The sequence below is a fragment of the Thalassophryne amazonica genome, chromosome 2 (genome assembly GCF_902500255.1).
Source record: "Thalassophryne amazonica chromosome 2, fThaAma1.1, whole genome shotgun sequence".
Taxonomy (NCBI): domain Eukaryota; kingdom Metazoa; phylum Chordata; class Actinopteri; order Batrachoidiformes; family Batrachoididae; genus Thalassophryne; species Thalassophryne amazonica.
The window spans coordinates 95,118,643-95,142,759 of NC_047104.1; the positions used below are offsets into that span (position 1 = coordinate 95,118,643).

The 24,117-nt window shown below is 39.8% G+C and overlaps 1 protein-coding gene across 4 annotated transcripts in view; it reads right to left on the reverse strand.

Annotated features, from left to right (window-relative positions):
- Positions 1 to 24,117, reverse strand: part of LOC117527480 (zinc finger protein 280C-like) — a 54,293-nt gene that overhangs the window by 13,402 nt on the left and 16,774 nt on the right. The window contains exons 2-7 of one of the 4 annotated variants that reach the window (XM_034189873.1): positions 18,882 to 19,015; positions 18,524 to 18,687; positions 18,247 to 18,346; positions 17,875 to 18,096; positions 11,652 to 11,758; positions 9,534 to 9,709 (exon numbers count right to left, since the gene is read on the reverse strand). In XM_034189873.1, the coding sequence (XP_034045764.1) occupies positions 9,534 to 9,709; positions 11,652 to 11,758; positions 17,875 to 18,096; positions 18,247 to 18,346; positions 18,524 to 18,687; positions 18,882 to 19,008 (896 nt within the window). In that variant the 5' untranslated portion in view covers positions 19,009 to 19,015. Of the gene's footprint in view, positions 1 to 9,533; positions 9,710 to 11,651; positions 11,759 to 17,874; positions 18,097 to 18,246; positions 18,368 to 18,469; positions 18,688 to 18,881; positions 19,016 to 24,117 lie in introns of all 4 variants that reach the window. The other 3 variants (XM_034189848.1, XM_034189855.1, XM_034189864.1) reach the window with 3 other exon arrangements.

Below are 24,117 nucleotides of genomic sequence, written 5' to 3' on the forward strand. Positions count from 1 at the left end.
TTTTGTGCAGCAACTCTCCTCATGTGCGCAGCACTGGCCAACACCACAATCACGGGCTGCCATGCACAGGCGGAGAGGCCGACAAATTCTTCCTGGCCAGCCAGCACCATGGCATGACCGGCAGCACTCACCACATCACATGCAGCCCCACACCGCACACACAGCAGCACCACCGTGCTCCTCCGCAAAAGCACCCACAAACCGGCTTTTGTACTGTGTGAAATCATTCAGCTGGTTGAATGAAGTCAAATTAAACGCTAATGTTACAAAAACTAAGCAAACCGTCAAGAACTACAGCAAAACAAAATACCTACGAATTTAAGTTTTCGGTGGCATTCGTTCAAATTTTTCAACAATTTAAAAATCCTGACAAAGTGAGAGCTACAGGAATGAAGCTGCGCGAAGGTTAAAGGATGCCAATAAAAGTCAACGAAAGTCCAGATTTCTTGTTTCGTTTGGGCTTCGTTGCCCTTCGTTAAGTGCCGTGTGACTGGGCCTTTAGTCATAAATAGCATATTTTCCCACATTGGCAAGATGACAACTATAATCCACAGTCTGTCACATGGATGAGAATACAGTTTTATTACTATTTCATAAAACCACATTTTTGCATTGGATGGTTACTGTTCTATTGCAACATTTATCTAAATATTTGACTTCAGCAATTTGTGCTGAAGCGTCTTAACATTATTTGATACAACGAAAGCCTTGTTATAGTTCATTAAGTCACCAATATGACTAAGTTCTCAGTAACACTGACAAGGGTTGAAAGTGGATTCTTATACCCTTCTATAAATGGGAATGTTGCGACATCTCTGGTTCTGGACATCACAGCTGCAGAACACGTGCTGTGTTTTGACGGACACGCGTGTGTGCTTGCTGTCCTCACGTGGAAATGCATAAAAACATATATTGCTTTTGTGAGAAACGGACTGTCAGTTCATGTGGACATGCAGCAGGCGATCTGAATGTCACAAGCCAACAGTGTGACAAGTACACCACTTTCAGTCACGTATCGGCAGAAATATGCCGTAATAAACACCATTTGGCCAGTTATCACAGCGCTTTCCACTTTTTAAAAAAAAAATGTTTATCTGCTTGTTGATTTTAGCTATTTCACGCTCCTGTTATAAGACAGTGATTGTAGCGCAGTGGTAAAGTTTCTGTCTGGTAATCAGAGCTTTTGTAAATCACAGGTTCGAATCCCGCAAATGGCATTTATTTTTTAATTAACCAGGGTTATTTAACCGCTGGGTTCTGTATTGCCTCCCCTCTTATTTATTGTTTGTCAACCCAGTGACACTGACTAATTATACAGCTGGTTTTTATTTTATTGTTCTCCACATCAGTGGCGCGATGTGGTGCACCACGTCCCAGCTGTTTGCACTGTGTTCCTGCGTGCACGACACCGTCGCAGCGGGTTCGTTCACACCTGCCCGTTGGCTTGATGTTTTCGTGGTTCGCTCATACAAGCTGTTCCGCCTTGATTCGCCCTGATGTGTACTATGTCTGAAGGGGCCCTTAGCATGTTCTTCATGGAGGTGAGGCAAACAGGTCTCTGACTACGAGCCCAAAACCATCAGCAGCTTTCCTAATCGGGTGAAACCGTAAGAGAGAGAGAGTGTGTGTGTGTGTGTATATATATATATATATATACATATACACATATACAATCATACAATCAATCAATCAATCAATCAATTTTTTTATATAGCGCCAAATCACAACAAACAGTTGCCCCAAGGCGCTTTATATTGTAAGGCAAGGCCATACAATAATTATGTAAAACCCCAACGGTCAAAACGACCCCCTGTGAGCAAGCACTTGGCTACAGTGGGAAGGAAAAACTCCCTTTTAACAGGAAGAAACCTCCAGCAGAACCAGGCTCAGGGAGGGGCAGTCTTCTGCTGGGACTGGTTGGGGCTGAGGGAGAGAACCAGGAAAAAGACATGCTGTGGAGGGGAGCAGAGATCGATCACTAATGATTAAATGCAGAGTGGTGCATACAGAGCAAAAAGAGAAAGAAACAGTGCATCATGGGAACCCCCCAGCAGTCTACGTCTATAGCAGCATAACTAAGGGATGGTTCAGGGTCACCTGATCCAGCCCTAACTATAAGCTTTAGCAAAAAGGAAAGTTTTAAGCCTAATCTTAAAAGTAGAGAGGGTGTCTGTCTCCCTGATCTGAATTGGGAGCTGGTTCCACAGGAGAGGAGCCTGAAAGCTGAAGGCTCTGCCTCCCATTCTACTCTTACAAACCCTAGGAACTACAAGTAAGCCTGCAGTCTGAGAGCGAAGCGCTCTATTGGGGTGATATGGTACTATGAGGTCCCTAAGATAAGATGGGACCTGATTATTCAAAACCTTATAAGTAAGAAGAAGAATTTTAAATTCTATTCTAGAATTAACAGGAAGCCAATGAAGAGAGGCCAATATGGGTGAGATATGCTCTCTCCTTCTAGTCCCCGTCAGTACTCTAGCTGCAGCATTTTGAATTAACTGAAGGCTTTTTAGGGAACTTTTAGGACAACCTGATAATAATGAATTACAATAGTCCAGCCTAGAGGAAATAAATGCATGAATTAGTTTTTCAGCATCACTCAGACAAGACCTTTCTGATTTTAGAGATATTGCGTAAATGCAAAAAAGCAGTCCTACATATTTGTTTAATATGCGCTTTGAATGACATATCCTGATCAAAAATGACTCCAAGATTTCTCACAGTATGACTAGAGGTCAGGGTAATGCCATCCAGAGTAAGGATCTGGTTAGACACCATGTTTCTAAGATTTGTGGGGCCAAGTACAATAACTTCAGTTTTATCTGAGTTTAAAAGCAGGAAATTAGAGGTCATCCATGTCTTTATGTCTGTAAGACAATCCTGCAGTTTAGCTAATTGGTGTGTGTCCTCTGGCTTCATGGATAGATAAAGCTGGGTATCATCTGCGTAACAATGAAAATTTAAGCAATACCGTCTAATAATACTGCCTAAGGGAAGCATGTATAAAGTGAATAAAATTGGTCCTAGCACAGAACCTTGTGGAACTCCATAATTAACTTTAGTCTGTGAAGAAGATTCCCCATTTACATGAACAAATTGTAATCTATTAGACAAATATGATTCAAACCACCGCAGCGCAGTGCCTTTAATACCTATGGCATGCTCTAATCTCTGTAATAAAATTTTATGGTCAACAGTATCAAAAGCAGCACTGAGGTCTAACAGAACAAGCACAGAGATGAGTCCACTGTCCGAGGCCATAAGAAGATCATTTGTAACCTTCACTAATGCTGTTTCTGTACTATGATGAATTCTAAAACCTGACTGAAACTCTTCAAATAGACCATTCCTCTGCAGATGATCAGTTAGCTGTTTTACAACTACCCTTTCAAGAATTTTTGAGAGAAAAGGAAGGTTGGAGATTGGCCTATAATTAGCTAAGATAGCTGGGTCAAGTGATGGCTTTTTAAGTAATGGTTTAATTACTGCCACCTTAAAAGCCTGTGGTACATAGCCAACTAACAAAGATAGATTGATCATATTTAAGATCGAAGCATTAAATAATGGTAGGGCTTCCTTGAGCAGCCTGGTAGGAATGGGGTCTAATAAACATGTTGATGGTTTGGATGAAGTAACTAATGAAAATAACTCAGACAGAACAATCGGAGAGAAAGAGTCTAACCAAATACCGGCATCACTGAAAGCAGCCAAAGATACACACACACATACACACAGTGGTCCCTCGTTTATCGCGGGAGTTACGTTTTAAAAGTAGCCCGCGATAGGCGAAATACGCGAAGTGGCCAGCGTTATTTTTTACAATTATTATAGACGTTTTAAAGCTGTAAAACCCCTCACTACACACTTTATACACTTTTCTCAATCAGGCATGAACATTTTCTCACTTTTCTCTCGTGTGTAAACACTCTCAAAGTTCAAACCTGAGTAGAAAAATAAGACAAACCTGTTTTCAGGCCCAAACATTTGTCTGATAAATAAAAATAGAATGTTTTCCTATAAATAATTATGATGGCTTTTAGAACTAATGAATTTAATTTTAACGATCAACGTACGAGGTTGGACACATAAGAAATTATTAATAGTGACTGACCAGTATTTCACAGTTCCTCTGATCGCGCCTCTTCGTCCTGGCACCGCTGCGCTGTCACGTCTTTTTCCACTGACTCACACCTCGCTGCAGGTGTCTTTTTCCGAGTGTAGAACACAGTTATGGGTAGTTGTTGGCGCTTTTTTTTCTTCTGAGCGAGAAGATTCTTATAAACAGACACGCAGAACACAATGCGCGTGCTCTCCCTTCGCGGTGTCGCGACCGGCTGCTTGATGAGGCCGCGGAACACAATGCACTGTAAAAAAAAGCATGCAAAATTGGACTAAAAAAAATCCGCGAAACAGCGAGGCCGCGAAAGGTGAACCGCGTTATAGCGAGGGACCACTGTGTGTGTGTGTATGTGTGTATATTATATATATATATATATATATATATATATGGGAATATCAGACCTCTGTGTTTTTCGCACTGATCTCACAAGCACTCAGTCCGTACTTATACAGTAGTGTTCAGAATAATAGTAGTGCTATGTGACTAAAAAGATTAATCCAGGTTTTGAGTATATTTCTTATTGTTACATGGGAAACAAGGTACCAGTAGATTCAGTAGATTCTCACAAATCCAACAAGACCAAGCATTCATCATATGCACTCTTAAGGCTATGAAACTGGGCTATTAGTTAAAAAAAAAAAAAAAAAGTAGAAAAGGGGGTGTTCACAATAATAGCAGCATCTGCTGTTGACGCTACAAACTCAAAAGTATTACGTTCAAACTGCTTTTTTAGCAATCCTGCAAATCACTAAACTAGTATTTAGTTGTATAACCAGTTTTTCATGATTTCTTCACATCTGCGAGGCATTAATTTTGTTGGTTTGGAACCAAGATTTTGCTCGTTTACTAGTGTGCTTGGGGTCATTGTCTTGTTGAAACACCCATTTCAAGGGCATGTCCTCTTCAGCATAAGGCAACATGACCTCTTCAAGTATTTTGACATATCCAAACTGAACCATGATACCTGGTATGTGATATATAGGCCCAACACCATAGTAGGAGAAACATGCCCATATCATGATGCTTGCACCACCATGTTTCACTGTCTTCACTGTGAACTGTGGCTTGAATTCAGAGTTTGGGGGTCGTCTCACAAACTGTCTTGGACCCTTGGACCCAAAAAGAACAATTTTACTCTCATCAGTCCACAAAATATTCCTCCATTTCTCTTTAGGCCGGTTGATGTGTTCTTTGGCAAATTGTAGCCTCTTCTGCACGTCTTTTATTTAACAGAGGGACTTTGCGGGGGATTCTTACAAATAAATTAGCTTCACACAGGCGTCTTCTAACTGTCACAGCACTTACAGGTAACTCCAGACTGTCTTTGATCATCCTGGAGCTGATCAATGGGTGAGCCTTTGCCATTCTGGTTATTCTTCTATCCATTTTGATGGTTGTTTTCCATTTTCTTCCACGCGTCTGTTTTTTTGTGTGTCTATTTTAAAGCATTGGAGATCACTGTAGATGAACAGCCTATAATTTTTTGCACCTGCGTATAAGTTTTCCCCTCTCCAATCAACTTTTTAATCAAACTACGCTGTTCTTCTGAACAACGTCTTGAACGTCCCATTTTCCTCAGACTTTCAAAGAGAAAAGCATGTTCAACAGGTGCTGGCTTTATCCTTAAATAGGGGACACCTGATTCACACCTGTTTGTTCCACAAAATTGACAAACTCACTGACTGAATGCCACACTACTATTATTGTGAACACCCCCTTTTCTACTTTTTTTTTTACTAATAGCCCAATTTCATAGCCTTAAGAGTGTGCATATCATGAATGCTTGGTCTTGTTGGATTTGTGAGAATCTACTGGTACCTTGTTTCCCATATAACAATAAGAAATATACTCAAAACCTGGATTAATCTTTTAAGTCACATAGCACTACTATTATTCTGAACACTACTGTACCTCAGTCTGATATTTTCCCATACAAATCTCAGTCGATTAACAGTCCTTTATTATTCTGAACACTTGTATTTTCAGCTGGATTGATCATCACAGCCCGCAGAAAACGGTTAACAAAAGATGCCCTTGTTTTGGAAGACACCGTGTGGAAATACTTTAATTCCTTATCTTGGAAATTGCTTAAGAATAAACACAGTGTTTTTAAAGAAGTCCCCCGGTGTTACAGTGCATCCGGAAAGTATTCACAGCGCTTCACTTTTTCCATATTTTGTTATGCTGCAGCCTTATTCCCAAATGGACGAAATTCATTTTTTTCCTCAAAGTTCTACATAATACCTCATAATGGAAATGTGAAAACAGCACGAGACTTTTGCAAATTTATTGAAAATAAAAACAGGAAATCAGATGTACATGTACAGTATTCACAGCCATGAAGCTCAAAACTGAGCTTGGGTGCAACCCGTTTCCACAGATCATCCTTGAGATGTTTCTACAGCTTACTTGGAGACCACCTGGGGTAAATTCATTTGATTGGACATGATTCGGAAAGGCACACACCTGTCTACATATAAGGTCCCACAGCTGACAGTGCATGTCTGAGACAGGATTGTCTTGAGGCACAAATTTAGGGAAAGGTACAGAACATTTCTGCTGCTTTGAAGGTCCCAATGAGCACAGTGGCCTCCATCTTTCATAAATGGAAGATGTTTGGATCCACCAGGACTCTTCCTAGAGCTGGCCGCCCATCTAAACTGAGCGATCAGGGAAAAAGGGCCTTCTGTCAAGGACATGACCAACAACCCGATGGTCACTCTGTCAGAGCCCCAGCATTCCTCTGTGGACAGGAGAACCTTCCAGAAGGACAACCATCTGTGCAGCAATACACCAATCAGGCTTGTATGGTAGAATGACCAGACGGAAGCCACTCCTTAGCAAAAGAAGCATGGCAGGCCATGAGAAACAAAATTCTCTGGCTTGAGGATACAAAGATTCAACTCTTTGGCGTGAATGCCAGGCATCATGTTTGGAGGAAACTAAGCACCATTCCTACAGTGAAGCATGGTGGTGGCAGCATCATGCTGTGAGGATGTTTTTCAGCGACAGGAACTGGGAGACTAGTCAGGATTGAGGGAAAGTTGAATGCAGCAATGTACAGAGCCATCCTGGATGAAAACCTGCTCCAGAGCACTCATGACCTCAGATTGGGGCGACAGTTCATCTTTCAGCAGGACAGTGACCCTAAGCACACAGCCAAGATATCAAAGGAGTGGCTTCAGGACAACTCTGTGAATGCCCTTGAGTGGCCCAGCCAGGGCACAGACCTGGAGAGATCTGAAAATGGCTGTGCACTGTCGCTCCCCATTCAACCTGGTGGAACTTGAGGGGTGCTGCAAAGAGGTGATGTCTTAGTCTGTTGTGTTTAATAAAAAAAATAAATAAATAAAAAAAATAAAGTTTTGCAAGTTGTCATTATGGGGTGTTGTGAGAAGAATTTTGAAGTGGAAAAAAATTAATGTACTACATTTTTAAATAAGGCTGTAACTTAAGATGTGGAAGAAGTGAAGCGCTGTGAGTACTTTCCAGATGCACTGTAAATAATCTTGACACAGAGCTTGTTCCAAATGAAGGACCAAATGTTTGCCCTTTACTGTGCATGACTACTTGTACGCAGCAGAACAGAGATCATTTGTGCTCGTGTAGAACTACTGCTGATTACTGCTCTCATGGATGGACGTCACTGTTCTCATTTTAACATGTTTCCAGAAAAGATGACATAAAATGCTGAGCTTCTGTTATGTGAACAGAGGAGATGGATCTGCACTGGGTTCTATTGTGATATACGGCTGCTCCCGCAAAAAGTTGCAGACCAGCTCATTAATTCAATACAGCTGCTTGCTTATGCCTGGTTCACACAGCAAGATTTTAAAATTGTGAGTAGGTTTTCAATACCTGAGAGAACACAGACACGGTGATAAAAAAAAAAAAAAATCATAGCTATAGCAGTTTTGGTCGTACAGTATGTTGTGTGCAGCCACATAGTAAAAACACCACACCAGACACGGACAGATTTCACTCACAAACCCTCTCGAGATCAAAAATGACTTTGGAGTAAACAATTTTGGATTCCCCGCCATGCTTCTGTAACCCCACTTTCTGATTGACTACACTTCACACTCAACAGGTTGTGTGCTCGTTTGTGCTCGGGGAACACCCCACATGCTGGGATATTGGGCCAAGACAATCCAACATGCTGAATATTCATGATTTGAGGTAAGAGGGGTGCCGATGTCGTTCCAAGCAGACTAGAGCGCTCTTAACACACCGCAGGAATACGTGATAAGATTATCTTTAGCGCCATCACGATAGTCGTGCTGTCCTTAAGATTGTCGGAAGGGGAAGATCGGGTCAAAAAGCAGAATAATTATCTTGCTGTGTGAACTAGACAATGTGTGATACACAGATTATAATATTCCAATTCCGTGTCTCACCGAGATTTTTTTAAAGTATGTAGTAAAATACTACCAGACAGTGAATTAAGCATAAATAATTTCATATTAAGACAGTAACATTAAAACTTAAAATGCCACACACACTGTATTACATGCAATGCTGAATTTTTTGTGACAGCCTGCTATAAAATTAAACACTGTCGAATATGAATTTTCTATTTTTACCCAAGGCGAAAATATGGCCATCGGGTATTGCGTAGACTTTTCATCTGTCCGTCCATCTGTGCTCAGCACAAGTCCAGTCCTACTACTGTCACAGTCTTCAAATTCACAGGGAACATTCTTGGGACACAGACCGTAAACAAGCTCAAAGAATGTCAGTGCAGAAATGCACTAACAGTACACATCTATGCTATTCTATTCCAAATCTAATCTAACTTTTTATGGAGTTAAATTTGTCTCAGTCCCTGCAAATGCACAGCGGGTAATCTACAATTATTTCTTGATTTGCACAATGCCCGGCATCCGATCTTAAAACGTAAATTTTGTTTTATATTGATTGACAGAGGGGCTTTATTGAACATGGACAAATTGTACGTAAGACAATAGGATCTTAATTAAATGACTGCAAATTATAAAGAGCACAATGCTCATACGGCCGAGGGTATTTTAACATTGCGTTATTTTTGTAAACTATTAAAGACAGGCACAATTGTATTTTAAATGAGCCATGTCCATCGTAGAGTTGCTTAGCCACACCCTATTCCTCTCCCTCTAATAAACACATTTACAACACACCAAGAAGTGCACTGCATGTAAGAAGAATGCGAGCAATAATTTTATTTGTAATTTCTATTTCTTTCAGTGGATTAACTTTGTTTTGATGTCATCCTATTGCTGTTGCTGAGAAACCATAACTGTCCCAGGAGTTTCATCATGTCATCATTTCAACAGACATTGAAGCATAAAACACTTTTGAGGCATCAAAGAATGACACCTAGCTTAGAGGTTTAAATACAGCAGTGGGCCTAGCGTAACAGGAAAATGTGGCATACCTGACATTGTTTTTCAGTACTTTTAAACAGCTCTGGCACTTGAAAGTGGTGTTGGTCTTCTGCATGTCTTTTTTACTGGCATCGCCCTCAAATCGGCCATAGTAGAAGTCTGAGACCAGCATGACATGCTTGTTTGCACCAATATTCACGACTGATGGAAGGGTTGCCCGGCAACTCTAAAATACAGACGTTTTAAATTAATAGACAATCTACATCTCCTATGTATTTACACAAAGACACAAACATATCAAGCAAGGATCTCCATAATAATAAATGCATGATGTGAGAAGTCTATTTTGGCTGAATCACTACAGTAACAAATGTAAAAATAACCCTTAAAAATTCCTATAGTATTACTACCAAAAACTATGATTTCTGTCCTTTGTTGATGAGTGGTAAAGACTACTTTGTGCTACACTCTGAATTCCATTATTTTCAAACGTGTTGCGTGCTGTGCTGCAGCATTCTTTATTAAAAAATTGGGCATATTTATCAAGTTAATAGTTTACTTCACGCATGTTTGGTTCACTTTAGTTTGTATAAAGTTGTTAAGGTAGTCCAGTGCTTAAACAAGCATTTTGCTACAATAAGGCAGAAAATTCAGTAAACCTCACAAAGACATTTACCAGTCTTCATAAATTCATGAAAACATGCATAAATTCCACAGGATCCCAAGGAAGTGATGACTCTGCATTTTGACCACCTTAAACATTAGTAAATGTCCCTTTAGCTGAAACAACTTATCAGCCAATATGGTGCAAGGGTTGTGTTTTAGTAAAGAATCAAGTGGTTCAATTCTTAATGTAACTGATCAAGCATCTAGACCAATGGTGAGCAGCTTGTTCCAGAAAGGGCCAAGCGGGTGCAGGTTTTCTTTGCAGCCACTGATTCCACCAGGTGATTTCACTGATTAATAGATTCCATCTGCTCAAAGTGATAATCAGTGAAATCACCTGGTGGAATCAGTGGCTGCAAAGAAAACCTGCACCCACTTGGCCCTTTCTGGAACAAGCTGCTCACCCCTGATCTAGACCACATAGAACCAGATATTTTAAAAACAATCACAAATAATTAATTTGTGCCAAAAATATTTGTGAGATTTGTGTATAAACAAACGTAAAAACAATAAGCAATAATTAAGTTCAGCAAAAAAAAAAAAAATCTGTCCAGTCTACATGTTGTACGATAGCTCTGTCATGACAGTTGCTGTAAGCAGTGGAGGGCACGGCTAACCTAAAGGTTAGCTTCGATAACCACTAATCCGCTAACTGAAAAGTTAGCTTTTATGGCGCCAAACCAATAAACCGCTAAAAAATTTAGCAGAAGTTAGAGCTAACTGATAAGTCTTAGTATTGACTCGGTACACTGTCAGCTGCTGATAAGCCAGTTGAGTTTAAGCACTGCCGAGGCTTCTGAGTAAAATCAAATGCGAATACAAACCCAAAACAAACAACGAGCCAGAGCTTCTCTCTTTATGCGCCCTGTCTGCTGCTGTGAGGAAGTGACACTTACTTTTCATACACAACACAGACGTGTGGCAGGAGGCATGAAAAGCAAGGCACTTTTCACTTATGGTTTCATTTATAAACAAAACTATTTCCAGACAGTTTATCGACATTAACGCTGTCATTTTTACAAAGTGAAAATAAAGCACATATCTTTTAAAGTAATGTGCTAATTCTGAAGGTTTGAGCATTAACAGAAAAGCGCAGCAAAAGGCATTATAGGAAATGAGTCTCTCTCTGGCCATTTTTTTTTTTTTTTGACATGGGAAGATACCTAAAGCAGACCAGCCTCAGTGTGGTGAACATGCTTTGGCCAAACTAACAAAACAGAACAATACAAAAGTGCAACAAGGAAATGTCAAAGATGCAGAGATAAATATGCTGCAGCCAAGTAACCGTATACAGTCCAGTGATCACAAAACCATTGACTCAAAAGGAAACTAAGAGGTGAAGAGCAAAGCTCAAGTATAATGAACTACAACTGGCTACACAGTTTAAAAAAAGCAATCAAATTCACAAATGTTTTATTAAGGATAGTCTACTACATAACATTGTACTATCAAGTTTTCCTGATCACACATCTTTACTTGACCCAATAATTGCAGTAACCTACCATCATATGACTTTTCAAGTCCTCTTGTTGAAGAAACTCTAATTGGCACCTTGGGCACTTTTTCCTTATGATCCCATTTTCCACTGGTGCAGTTACTTTTCCTAGCTCTGCAGAAATACAATGTATACATGTTATAATAAACTAGCTAAAGCACAGAAACAATTATAACAACACCAACAAGACCACGAGTTCCCACCACCAACTGAGACAGCAGATTTAGGAGAGCGTAGAGACCTGTGATCAAGATCATAAAATGATATCCCCATCACCAACTCTGCCATAACAGTGACTTGCGTGTATCAGATATCAGTGGTAGTAAATCTTTTGTGAATTACCTGAATTACACTGGTCAACCTCTTTACATTTAATTGAAAAATATAAGTGAAATTTTTGCCTCTTGAAGATGCTGGACTACAAAAAAACATAGCATACATAGGCTTTAGTCTCCCATGTGTCTTCTAGCAAACTGCATGTGAAATTTCACATCTAATGTAAAACATACGAGGGCTGTCAAAGTATAGGTCCTTTTTTTTTTTTCAAAAACTATATGGATTTCATTCATATGTTTTTACGTCAGACATGCTTGAACCCTCGTGTGCATGCGTGAGTTTTTCCACGCCTGTTGGTAAGTCATTCGCCTGTGAGCACTCCTTGTGGGAGGAGTCGTCCTGCCCCTTGTCGGAATTCCTTTGAGAAGTTGCTGAGAGACTGGCGCTTTGTTTGATCAAAATTTTTTCTAAACCTGTGAGACACATCGAAGTGGACACGGTTCGAAAAATTAAGCTGGTTTTCAGTGAAAATTTTAACGGCTGATGAGAGATTTTAGTTTTAGTTAGTTTTAGTTTTTGAAAAAAATAAAGAGGACCTATACTTTATTGACAGACCTCATATAAGATCTATTACAGCAAAACATTCTAAGTTTTTTTTTATTTTTTTATTTCTGGTTGTCCTGATTAGTCATGACCAATAGGTAGAAATGGAACTGGTTTTTCATTTATTTTCTATACGCGCTTACTCCAATCAAGGGTCACAGGGAGGGGCTAGACCAGGCAGTCAGGGTGAAATGCAGGGTACACCCTGAACAGAATCCCAATCTATTGCAGGACCACACAGGCAGACAAGCACATTCATACACTCACACAAATTAGTCAAATTAGTCACAAACCACCTAATCTGCATGTCTTTTGGCTGTGGGATGAAGCTGGAGGACCCGGAGTGAACCTACGCAAAAAAATGAAAGCATGCAAACTCCACACAGAAATGACAGGAAAAGGGCCTTCCTGTTGTGAGGCAACAGTGCAAACCACTAATGCACCATTACAGTATAACTGCTACTAAAATAATGTGCATACAAAGACAACTAAAATGACACTCAAAATGCATCAGAAGTCACCAAATAGCACCCCTTTTTCAAAGTTTTCTGGGGCTGCATTACCCTGGACCCCCTTAAATCTGCTGTAGCTTCACTGCATGTGCCATCACGACTCATTTCAAAATGTTAGTTCAAAAAAACTAAAATCACATATACATAAGTATTCATGCCCTTTGCTCAACACTTTGTTGGTGCACCTTTGGCACCAATTACAGCCTCAAGTCTTCTTGAAAATGATGCCATAAGCTTGGTGCAACCATCTTTGTGTAGTTTTGCCCATTCCTCTTTGCAGCACCTCTCAAGCTCCATCAGGTTGGAAGGAGAGCACAGCCATTTTTAGATTTCGCCAGAGATGTTCAATCGGATTCAGGTCTGGGCTCTGGCTGGGACACTCAAGGACATTCACAGAGTTGTCCTGAAGCCACTCCTTTGATAATTTGGCTGTGTGCTTAGGGTCACTGTCCTGCTGAAAGATCAACAGTCGCCCCAGTCTGAGGTCAAGAGTGCTATGGAACAGGTTTTCATCCAGGATGTCTCTGTACATTGCTGCATTCATCTTTCCCTCAATCCTGATTAGTCTCACAGTTCCTGCTGCTGAAAAACATCCCCACAGCATGATGCTGCCCCCACTATGCTTCACTGTAGGGATGGTGCCTGGTTTCCTCCAAACATGACAACTGGTACTCACGCCAAAGACTTAAATCTTTGTCTCATCAGACCAGAGAATTTTGTTTCTCATGGTATGAGTGCTTCAGGTGCCTTTTGGCAAACTCCAGGTGAGCTGCCATATGCCTTTTAACAAGGAGTGGCTTCCGTCTGGCCACTACCATACAGGTCTGATTGGTGGATTGCTGCAGAGATGGTTGTCCTTCTGGAAGGCTCTCCTCTCTCCACATCCACAGAGGAATGCTGGAAGTCTGACAGAGTGACAATCGCGTTCTTGGCCACCTTCATAAGGCCTATCTCCCCTGATTGCGCAATTTAGACAGGCGGACAGCTCTAGGAAGAGTCCTGTGCCTCATGACAATGCACTTTTATGAAAATATTTTAATGAATCTTTATTGAATCTACCTTTTCATTTATCTGCTGGTATGGATTTTTAACTTTAAATAAAAAAAACGTCTGCATTGTATTATAAATGAGTGTAGCATGACCTGTCATCCATCCATAGAAACATAGCCATCAAGAAGGTGTGGTCGATCCTGGATGAGCCCAGTCACTCCTTGCGCCCAGAGTTCAAACTGTTTTCATGTTATATTTAAGTTTATGTACAACCCCAATTCCCATGAAGCTGGGACATTGTGTGAAATGTAAATAAAAACAGAATACAATGATTTGCCAATCCTCTTCAACCTATATTCAGTTGAATACACCACAAAGACAAGATATTTAATGTTCAAACTGATAAACTATTGTTTTTGTACAAATATTTGTTAATTTTGAAATGGATGCCTGCAACACATTTCAAAAAAGCTGGAACAGGGGCAACAAAAGACTGGGAAAATTGATGAATGCTGAAGAACACCTGTTTGGAACATTCCATAGGTGAAAAGGTTAACTGGAAACAGGTTAGTGCCATGATTGGGTATGAAAGGAGCATCCCCAAAAGGCTCAGCCGTTCCGTCATCTACAGTCATAATATAATCAGAAGATTCAGAGAATCTGGAGATCTTTCTACATGTAAGTGGCAAGGCTGAAAACCAACATTGAATGCCCGAGAACTTCGACCCCTCAGGCGGCACTGCATTTAAAACTGACATCATTCCGTAAAGCATCTTACCGCGTGGGCTCAGGAACACTGCAGAAAACCATTCTCAGTTAACACAGTTCGTCGCTACATCTACAAGTGCAAGTTAAAACTCTACCATGCAAAGCAAAAGCCATACATCAACAACATCCAGAAACGCCGCCGCCTTCTCTGGGCTCGAGCTCATTTGAAATGGACAGACGTAAAATTAAACAACTGAATGAACATCCTCCGAGGCCGGTGATTCCATAATTATTGACAGGGGTTGTAAATATCTTGTCTTTGTGGTGTATTCAATTGTATATCGGTTGAAGAGGATTTGCAAATCGCATTCTGTTTTTATTTACATTTTACACAACGTCCCAACTTCATTGGAATTGGGGCTGTATGTATGAATGTGTTGTCTCTGCTGGCTGCACAACAAATTGCCCCATTGGGGATAATAAAGACACCTTGTTATTTGAATCCTGTCTCGGAGGTCTACTTTTGCTGACATGCACTGTCAACTGTGGGACCTTATATGTAGACAGGTGTGTGCCTTTCCAAATCACATCCAATCAACAAAATTTTCCCAGGTGGACTCCAATTAAGCTGTAGAAACATTCCATGGATGATCAGTGGAAACAGGATGCACCTGAGCTCAATTTTGAGCTTCATGGCAAAGGCTGTGAATACTTATGTACATGTAATTTCTTCTGGGGTTTTTTTTTTATATATATATATAAATTTACAAAAAAGTTTTTTTTTTTTTTACATTATCATTATGGTGTATTTGGTGTAGCATTTTGAGGGGAAAAGGAACTTCATCCATTTTGGAATATGGCTGTAACATAACAAAATGTGGAAAAGGTGCAGCACTGTGAATACTTTCTGGATGCACTGTACCCTGCCTCACGCCTTGTGACTGTTGGGATATGCTCCATCTCCCAGTGACTCTTAATTGGAGTAAGCAGGTGAAAAAGATGAATGAATATTTAATCTGTCGAACACCCTGAGCAGACGTTTTTTTATACGTTGAGCTCAAGCATCAAATTGGATGCTACAACCCCTGGCAATAATTACGGAATCACCGGCCTCGGAGGATGTTCATTCAGTTGTTTAATTTTGTAGAAAAAAAGCAGATCACAGACATGACACAAAACTAAAGTCATTTCAAAAGACAACTTTCTGGCTTTAAGAAACACTATAAGAAATCAAGAAGAATAATTGTGGCAGTCAATAATGGTTACTTTTTTAGACCAAGCAGAAGGAAAAAAATATGGACTCACTCAATTCTGAGGAATAAATTATGGAATCACCCTGTAAATTTTCATCCCCAAAACTAACACCTGCATCAAATCAGATCTGCTCCTTAGTCTGCATCTAAAAAGGAGTGATCACACCTTGGAGAGCTGTTGCACCAAGTGGACTGACATGAATCATGACTCCAACACGAGAGATGTCAATTGAAACAAAGGAGAGGATTATCAAACTCTGAAAAGAGGGTAAATCATCACGCAATGTTGCAAAAGATGTTGGTTGTTCACAGTCAGCTGTGTCTAAACTCTGGACCAAATACAAACAACATGGGAAGGTTGTTAAAGGCAAACATACTGGTAGACCAAGGAAGACATCAAAGCGTCAAGAGAGAAAACTTAAAGCAATATGTCTCAAAAATCGAAAATGCACAACAAAACAAATGAGGAACGAATAGGAGGAAACTGGATGAAAGTCATATTCAGTGATGAATCTCGAATCTGCATTGGGCAAGGTGATGATGCTGGAACTTTTGTTTGGTGCCGTTCCAATGAGACTTATAAAGATGACTGTCTGAAGAGAACATGTAAATTTCCACAGTCATTGATGATATGGGGCTGCATGTCAGGTAAAGGCACTGGGGAGATGGCTGTCATTACATCATCAATAAATGCACAAGTTTACGTTGATATTTTGGACACTTTTCTTATCCCATCAATTGAAAGGATGTTTGGGGATGATGAAATCATTTTTCAAGATGATAATGCATCTTGCCATAGAGCAAAAACTGTGAAAACTTTCCTTGCAAAAAGACACATAGGGTCAATGTCATGGCCTGCAAATAGTCTGGATCTTAATCCAATTGAAAATCTTTGGTGGAAGTTGAAGAAAATGGTCCATGACAAGGCTCCAACCTGCAAAGCTGATCTGGCAACAGCAATCAGAGAAAGTTGGAGCCAGATTGATGAAGAATACTGTTTGTCACTCATTAAGTCCATGCCTCAGAGACTGCAAGCTGTTATAAAAGCCAGAGGTGGTGCAGCAAAATACTAGTGATGTGTTGGAGCATTCTTTTGTTTTTCATGATTCCATAATTTTTTCCTCAGAACTGAGTGATTCCATATTTTTTTCCCTCTGCTTGGTCTAAAAAAGTAACCGTTACTGACTGCCACAATTTTTGTTCCAGATTTCTTATAGTGTTTCTTAAAGCCAGAAAGTTGCCATTTGAAATGACTTTAGTTTTGTGTCATGTCTGTGATCTGCTTTTTTTCCTACAAAATTAAACACCTGAATGAACATCCTCCGAGGCCGGTGATTCCATAATTTTTGCCAGGGGTTGTACATCTTATATCCATAGGCCATCAGACTCCTGAACACAGACACTGACTTTTAAAGAGTGCCCAAACCAAACCAGAGTGTGCTTTATGGTGTTTGCTTGTTTTCCACACTTGCATTTTTATTTATGTTTATTATTTATAACATACTTGTTCTTTAAAACCATGTGCAATATTGTTTTCTAATGTGCAATATAAGAGATGTTCACCAATTTCATTGTGTAATTTCTTATACGATGACAATAAAGGCTTTTCCTCTTTATTCTATTCTTTAAAGAATGAATTTCAATGCAATAAGGTGACACTGATAAAAGTCCCCTAGTACTAAAACTTTAAATCAACTTTTATTTGCTAGACATTCATCTTCTGTGGTATCAGTGTTCAATTAACTATGCTCTAATGTTAGCAATTAAAGAAAACATTTGTATTTTAATCATTTAACTTATATATGTATGTTGAAGTGATTAAATGTGTATCAAGCACTTTACACAAAAAAAAAAAACAAAAAAAAAAACAACAACAACATATAATTACCTGCATTATGGCTGACGGCCTTAGTAGACACAGAAAAGGACTGATTAGACTGCGCTTTAGACCAGTTGGATTGCAGCTGGTTAGACTGCGTTGAATACACAGCTGGGCTCTGGACATTAGACAAAGTCACAACATTATTGCTGATTTGCTGCACCTGAGGTCTATGGACAACACCAGGCATCACTGTTGCTGGAGAGACTTGCTGGAACAATTGCTGACCGGCTGAAAATAGATCAAAGAGCATACAATCTTAAAGCAGACGCTTAACACTACATAAAAAACACCTCAAGATGAAATATTTACATTACATGATAAAATTGCTGACTGAGAGGGAAAATAAAATTATTTCTCAGCATTAATACTCCATTTTACCTGGTACAATTGTAAATGAAGTTCCAGGAGGATATTGTTTCCCAAGAGAGGCCATGAACTCTGGATTGCTGGCGAGTTGATTTGAAGCTACAATGAAGCCCTGGGATGGGGTGGGGGTGTCCTTGTTTTAACATTGTCGTACTTAAGGGTAGTTTTTATAATTTAGACTACACAATAAGTAATTTACAAAAACATTCACAACACATGAAATAAATATTCTCACTATACACTGTTCTGAAAATACCTGGTTATTGACAATAACAGGTTGTGGAGTTACGTTAGGTTTTGTAGAATTCACTGCATTTCCAGCTACACTCAGAGGCAGGACAACTGGTGAGGAGCCCATGGCACCCTGAGGAGCTGAAGCTTTTATTTCATGTCTTCCTGCACTGATCCGCTGCTGAGGTGTAGGGCTTTGCTTATCATCCTTTTTGTTTGTACCTGTAAAGAAAATCCAAAATACTTTTACAGTTCTTGTGTGCAAGGTACATGAATAGCTTCAGGATTATATGGAACTGCACACAGACATACTGGAAGGCTAACAAAATGTGAACTTCAACTCCACAACAATTGAAATGCATCTGCATGAAATGCTTGAAATTGACTAATTTTTATAAAATTGTGCTGTGACATACTGAGGACTCCAACAAAGATAGGTTCATCATCATCATCATCGTCGTCATCTATCAAGTGGACTTCTGGAGCTTTCCTCTGCCATGGCTCAAGCTCCTCTTCTACGCATTCCATAAAAAGTTCTGACATTGTTAACCTGTAATAAATAAATAAATAAATAAATAATAAACAATATTTTCCAGCCTATAAGTCATGTTTTTTTTTTTGTTGTTTTTACTTGCTTGGCTGGTCCTATAGCTTCAAAGTGACTCATGAGAAAATAATGCATTATCATCTATAGCAAAAAGATGACATCATCTACACCAAGCGGTAAGCTCTAGCTGTACAAAATGAATCACAGCATGAAGACGTTTGTACCCTGTCACACACAGAATCACGCAGAATGGTGTCAGAATAACAAATTGGCACTAATCCAAAAAGTGTTGGATTTCAGTTCCAAAACGTTGTGACAGCCATCTGTGGAAGTCCACACAGTTGGTCCAAATCAGCCGGTGGCCCCGAGTGTGACGCACATGTTCAAAAACCCTCCGGGCGCTGTTGAGATGGGACACCTATTCAACGGCAGTCCAGGTGCAATCTGAGGACCATCTGACCGCAATTTACATATTCAGATGGCGACAAAACATGATCAGAAACAATGTGAGCGCATACAAGGGAACCTCGAGATGGATCTGGCACAGTATGCCTGCCAGTATGACCTGCACGTGCCACATATAATAATGTCCACCTTCCAGAGCACTGAAATGTATGTGGCATGCTTCATCATGATAACAATTATAAATTATTATCATGTATAGTAAATGAACAGCGGCTATCAAACCAAAAGCACTGTGCACACACCGCCACAAATCTGAACTAGTGTTGGGCAATAATTTTTTGATGTTTTAGACTCTGTGAGTAAGGCTCTTGGGCCTCTTATGGACTTTACTGATGCCTTATCATCTGAGAAGTATGTGACTGTGTCCTGCCTGAAGACTACTTTGCATCTCTTCAACAGTGAGCCACTGTTGAGGAAAGAGGAGGACACACAACTCACACAGACAAAGGTTCAATAAATGCTTACCTGAACAAAAGGTACAGTGCACCAGAGATCCAAAACTTAACATGGCAACAGTCCTCGACACACATTTTCTCATTCAGTATTTGAGTCAAGAAGAACTCCTGGCCTTCAAATTCAGAGCTGTCACAGAACTGGAATCCATTGCTGCTACACCATCAAATTACATCAGCTCTACTACACCTATAGCTGACCCTGACACTGAACGTTCAGAAAATGTAGGGAATGCACAAAAGAAGCAAAGGAAAAGCCTGGGAAGCTTTTTCAAGATAAAAAAAAAACTGAAAAGAACTGTCTCTCTAACAGAGACAAGTTGGCTACAGAGTTAGACAGCTATTTGCAAGGGCAACTGCTGGTGGATGGTGAGACCAATCCTCTCACATGGTGGAAAATGCATGAAGTCAATTTTCCTTCAGTCAGTCAATTAGCCACTTAGCCATACCTGTGTATTCCGGCTATGAGTACACCATCAGAGAGAGTGTTTAGCTCTGGAGGTAATGTGGTAACTTGCCAAACCGAGCACAATTAATATGTTGATTTCTTAACCAAAAATCTTTAAACCAAGCCATAACTTTTTGAAACTCATGTTAAGTTCATGTTTAGAAGGTTCAGCATGATTTACATACTGCTTGTTTTGCACCTTTCTAACAGTTGGAAACTGTTAAATTTAAGTTTACAGAAAGTTTAGCATTTTACACGTTGCTCATTTTGCTCTGCTTACTTTGCACTGGTCATGTTTTGCATAAATAAATGGACTTTACATTTAGATACAAGTGTATTTATTTACATGGTTCAAATTTTTTTTATTTTTTTTTATTACCAGGCTCTTTTATATATAATTATCGTTATTTTTATCGTTATTGTGATACATTGTAAAATTTATTGTGATAAAGGCTAAGGTCAGTGTCGCCCAACCCTAATCTGAACAGGCTGTTATATTCACAATAGACCTTACAGTACAGATATTTGTCCATTCCTTCCCATTGGGCGATGTAAATAATATGAATATTGCCTCCATCATAACTGTATATAACACGGGCAGCTGCGCCTCTCTGTGGTGTGCAGTAATGCATCAGTGCGTGTCAGGCTCGGAGCAGAACGGCTCTCGCACTGTAATAAATGATCACCTTCTAACTCTGTAGGAGATATGACATAGAACAGCATTAATAAACACGAATCTCACCTCCAACAGCGGTCCAGGAGTGTTTCACAGCGCCAAAGTGGAGCCGGGACAGCAGCCTGCAGTTAAAATCCTCTCAACCAAATTAAAAAAATACATCCCATGTGATAATCCAATCATCGCGGTGTCCACAGTTGCGCTGTGCTCCTGCACGCGCTCTTAGTGGCTCATATATGCATACACACACAGACACACGGCTGAGTGATAATGACAGCCCTACGCATGTGCGTGTAGCGCGTGTGCACCACAGCGCTCCAGTCCCGTGTTTGCCATTCAGACATTTGGACATCGAGCAGTCTTCAGGGTCTTTTATGGCCATCTGACAGTAGTCTGTGTCATCTACCTGTTGTCTACATGCGCTTTGGATGCCATCGTGCAGGTGTGGACGAGGTACTCTGGAGGCATTCTGACACGGCTGACCATGCCTCTTTTCCTCCCGACTGCATCGGATTATGGCAATATTTGCTGTGTCAGGCATGGTTCCTGCACATTCTTGCTATGTGTGATGCAGTGGTGGGCACAGCTAACCAAAAAGTTGACTTTGATAACAGATAATCAGCTAACTGCAAAGTTATCTTTTATAAAGCTAAACCGATAAACCACCCAAAAATTTATCGGAAGCTACAGATAACCGATAACTTCCAGTATTGTCTCTGGTACACTTGCAACTACTAATAAGCTGATTTTGAGTTTTAACACCATGATCGCTTCTGGTAGCATCAAGGGCGACCACAGACCCAACTTGTCTGAGTGCCCTGCCCTCTGCTGGAAGCTCCTGTTTATTACATAGCTTACAGCAGAGATGCAGTTGAGAGGAGCAGTGAAGCTCAACTCTCTATTCAATAACAGCCTCGCCGTAAGGCGGAGGTCTTGGAAAATAAAGCAGTGCTGACTTATTGTTTGGATTTAAAAATAAAATTAATACAGATAGAATAACTCCATTAATGTCAATTCAGTCATTTGTACAGTTAAAATATAACATATCTTTTAATGTTAAATACGGCACTAATTCTGAAGTTGTGTAACAAACACAGACAGATATGAAAGGGACTATGAGTAAACTGTGCCTCTGCTAAACACTGATTGTTGACTCATTCATTCTATGTAAAAACAAACACGTTAACGTGAGGTGTGTGTTTGGTGTTTATATATATACAACCCCTGGCAAAAATTATGGAATCACCGGCCTCGGAGGATGTTCATTCAGTTGTTTAATTTTGTAGAAAAAAAGCAGATCACAGACATGACACAAAACCAAAGAAATCAGGAAAAAAAAAAATTGTGGCAGTCAGTAACGGTTACTTTTTAGACGAAGCAGAGGGAAAAAAAAATATGGAATCACTTAATTCTGAGGAAAAAATTATGGAATCATGAAAAACAAAAGAACGCTCCAACACATCACTAGTATTTTGTTGCACCACCTCTGGCTTTTATAACAGCTTGCACTCTCTGAGGCATGGACTTAATGAGTGACAAACAGTACTCTTCATCAATCTGGCTCCAACTTTCTCTGATTGCTGTTGCCAGATCAGCTTTGCAGGTTGAAGCCTTGTCATGGACCATTTTCTTCAACTTCCACCAAATATTTTTCAACTGGATTAAGATCCAGACTATTTGCAGGCCATGACATTGACCCTATGTGTCTTTTTGCAAGGAATGTTTTCAGTTTTTGCTCTATGGCAAGATGCATTATCATCTTGAAAAATGATTTCATCATCCCCAAACATCCTTTCAATTGATGGGATAAGAAAAGTCTCCAAAATATCAACGTAAACTTGTGCATTTATTGATGATGTAATGACAGCCATCTCCCCAGTGCCTTTACCTGACATGCAGCCCCATATCATCAATGACTGTGGAAATTTACATGTTCTCTTCAGGCAGTCATCTTTATAAATCTCATTGGAACGGCACCAAACAAAAGTTCCAGCATCATCACTTTGCCCAATGCAGATTCGAGATTCATCATTGAATATGACTTTCATCCAGTCATCCACAGTCCACGATTGCTTTTCCTGAGCCCACTGTAACCTTATTTTTTTCTGTTTAGGTGTTAATGATGGCTTTCGGTTAGCTTTTCTTTATGTAAATCCCATTTCCTTTAGGCGGTTTCTTATAGTTCGGTCACAGACGTTGACTCCAGTTTCCTCCCATTCGTTCATTTGTTTTGTTGTGCATTTTTGATTTTTGAGACATATTGCTTTAAGTTTTCTGTCTTGATGCTTTGATGTCTTCCTTGGTCTACCAGTATGTTTGCCTTCAACAACCTTCCCACGTTGTTTGTATTTGGTCCAGAGTTTAGACACAGCTGACTGTGAACAACCAACATCTTTTGCAACATTGCGTGATGATTTACCCTCTTTTAAGAGTTTGATAATCCTCTCCTTTGTTTCAATTGACATCTCTCGTGTTGGAGCCATGATTCATGTCAGTCCACTTGGTGCAACAGCTCTCCAAGGTGTGATCACTCCTTTTTAGATGCAGACTAACGAGCAGATCTGATTTGATGCAGGTGTTAGTTTTGGGGATGAAAATTTACAGGGTGATTCCATAATTTATTCCTCAGAATTGAGTGAGTCCATATTTTTTTCCCTCTGCTTGGTCTAAAAAAGTAACTGTTACTGACTGCCACAATTTTTTTCTTGATTTCTTATAGTGTTTCTTAAAGCCAGAAAGTTGCCATTTGAAATGGCTTTAGTTTTGTGTCATGTCTGTGATCTGCTTTTTTTCTACAAAATTAAACAACTGAATGAACATCCTCCGAGGCCGGTGATTCCATAATTATTGCCAGGGGTTGTATATAAATGTACTTTTGTAAAAGATGCCATTTTTTTTTATTTGTAAAAAAAAAAAAAAAAAAAAAAAAAAAAAGACATTTGCACGGAGCCCGCCTGGGACATGGTGGTTAAATTTATTTATTTTTGGCCAAGATTACTGCGTTCCCTCGCATTATTGCTGTCCCTCGCAATAGTTTTTGTGTTCCCTTGCAATAACCTAATAT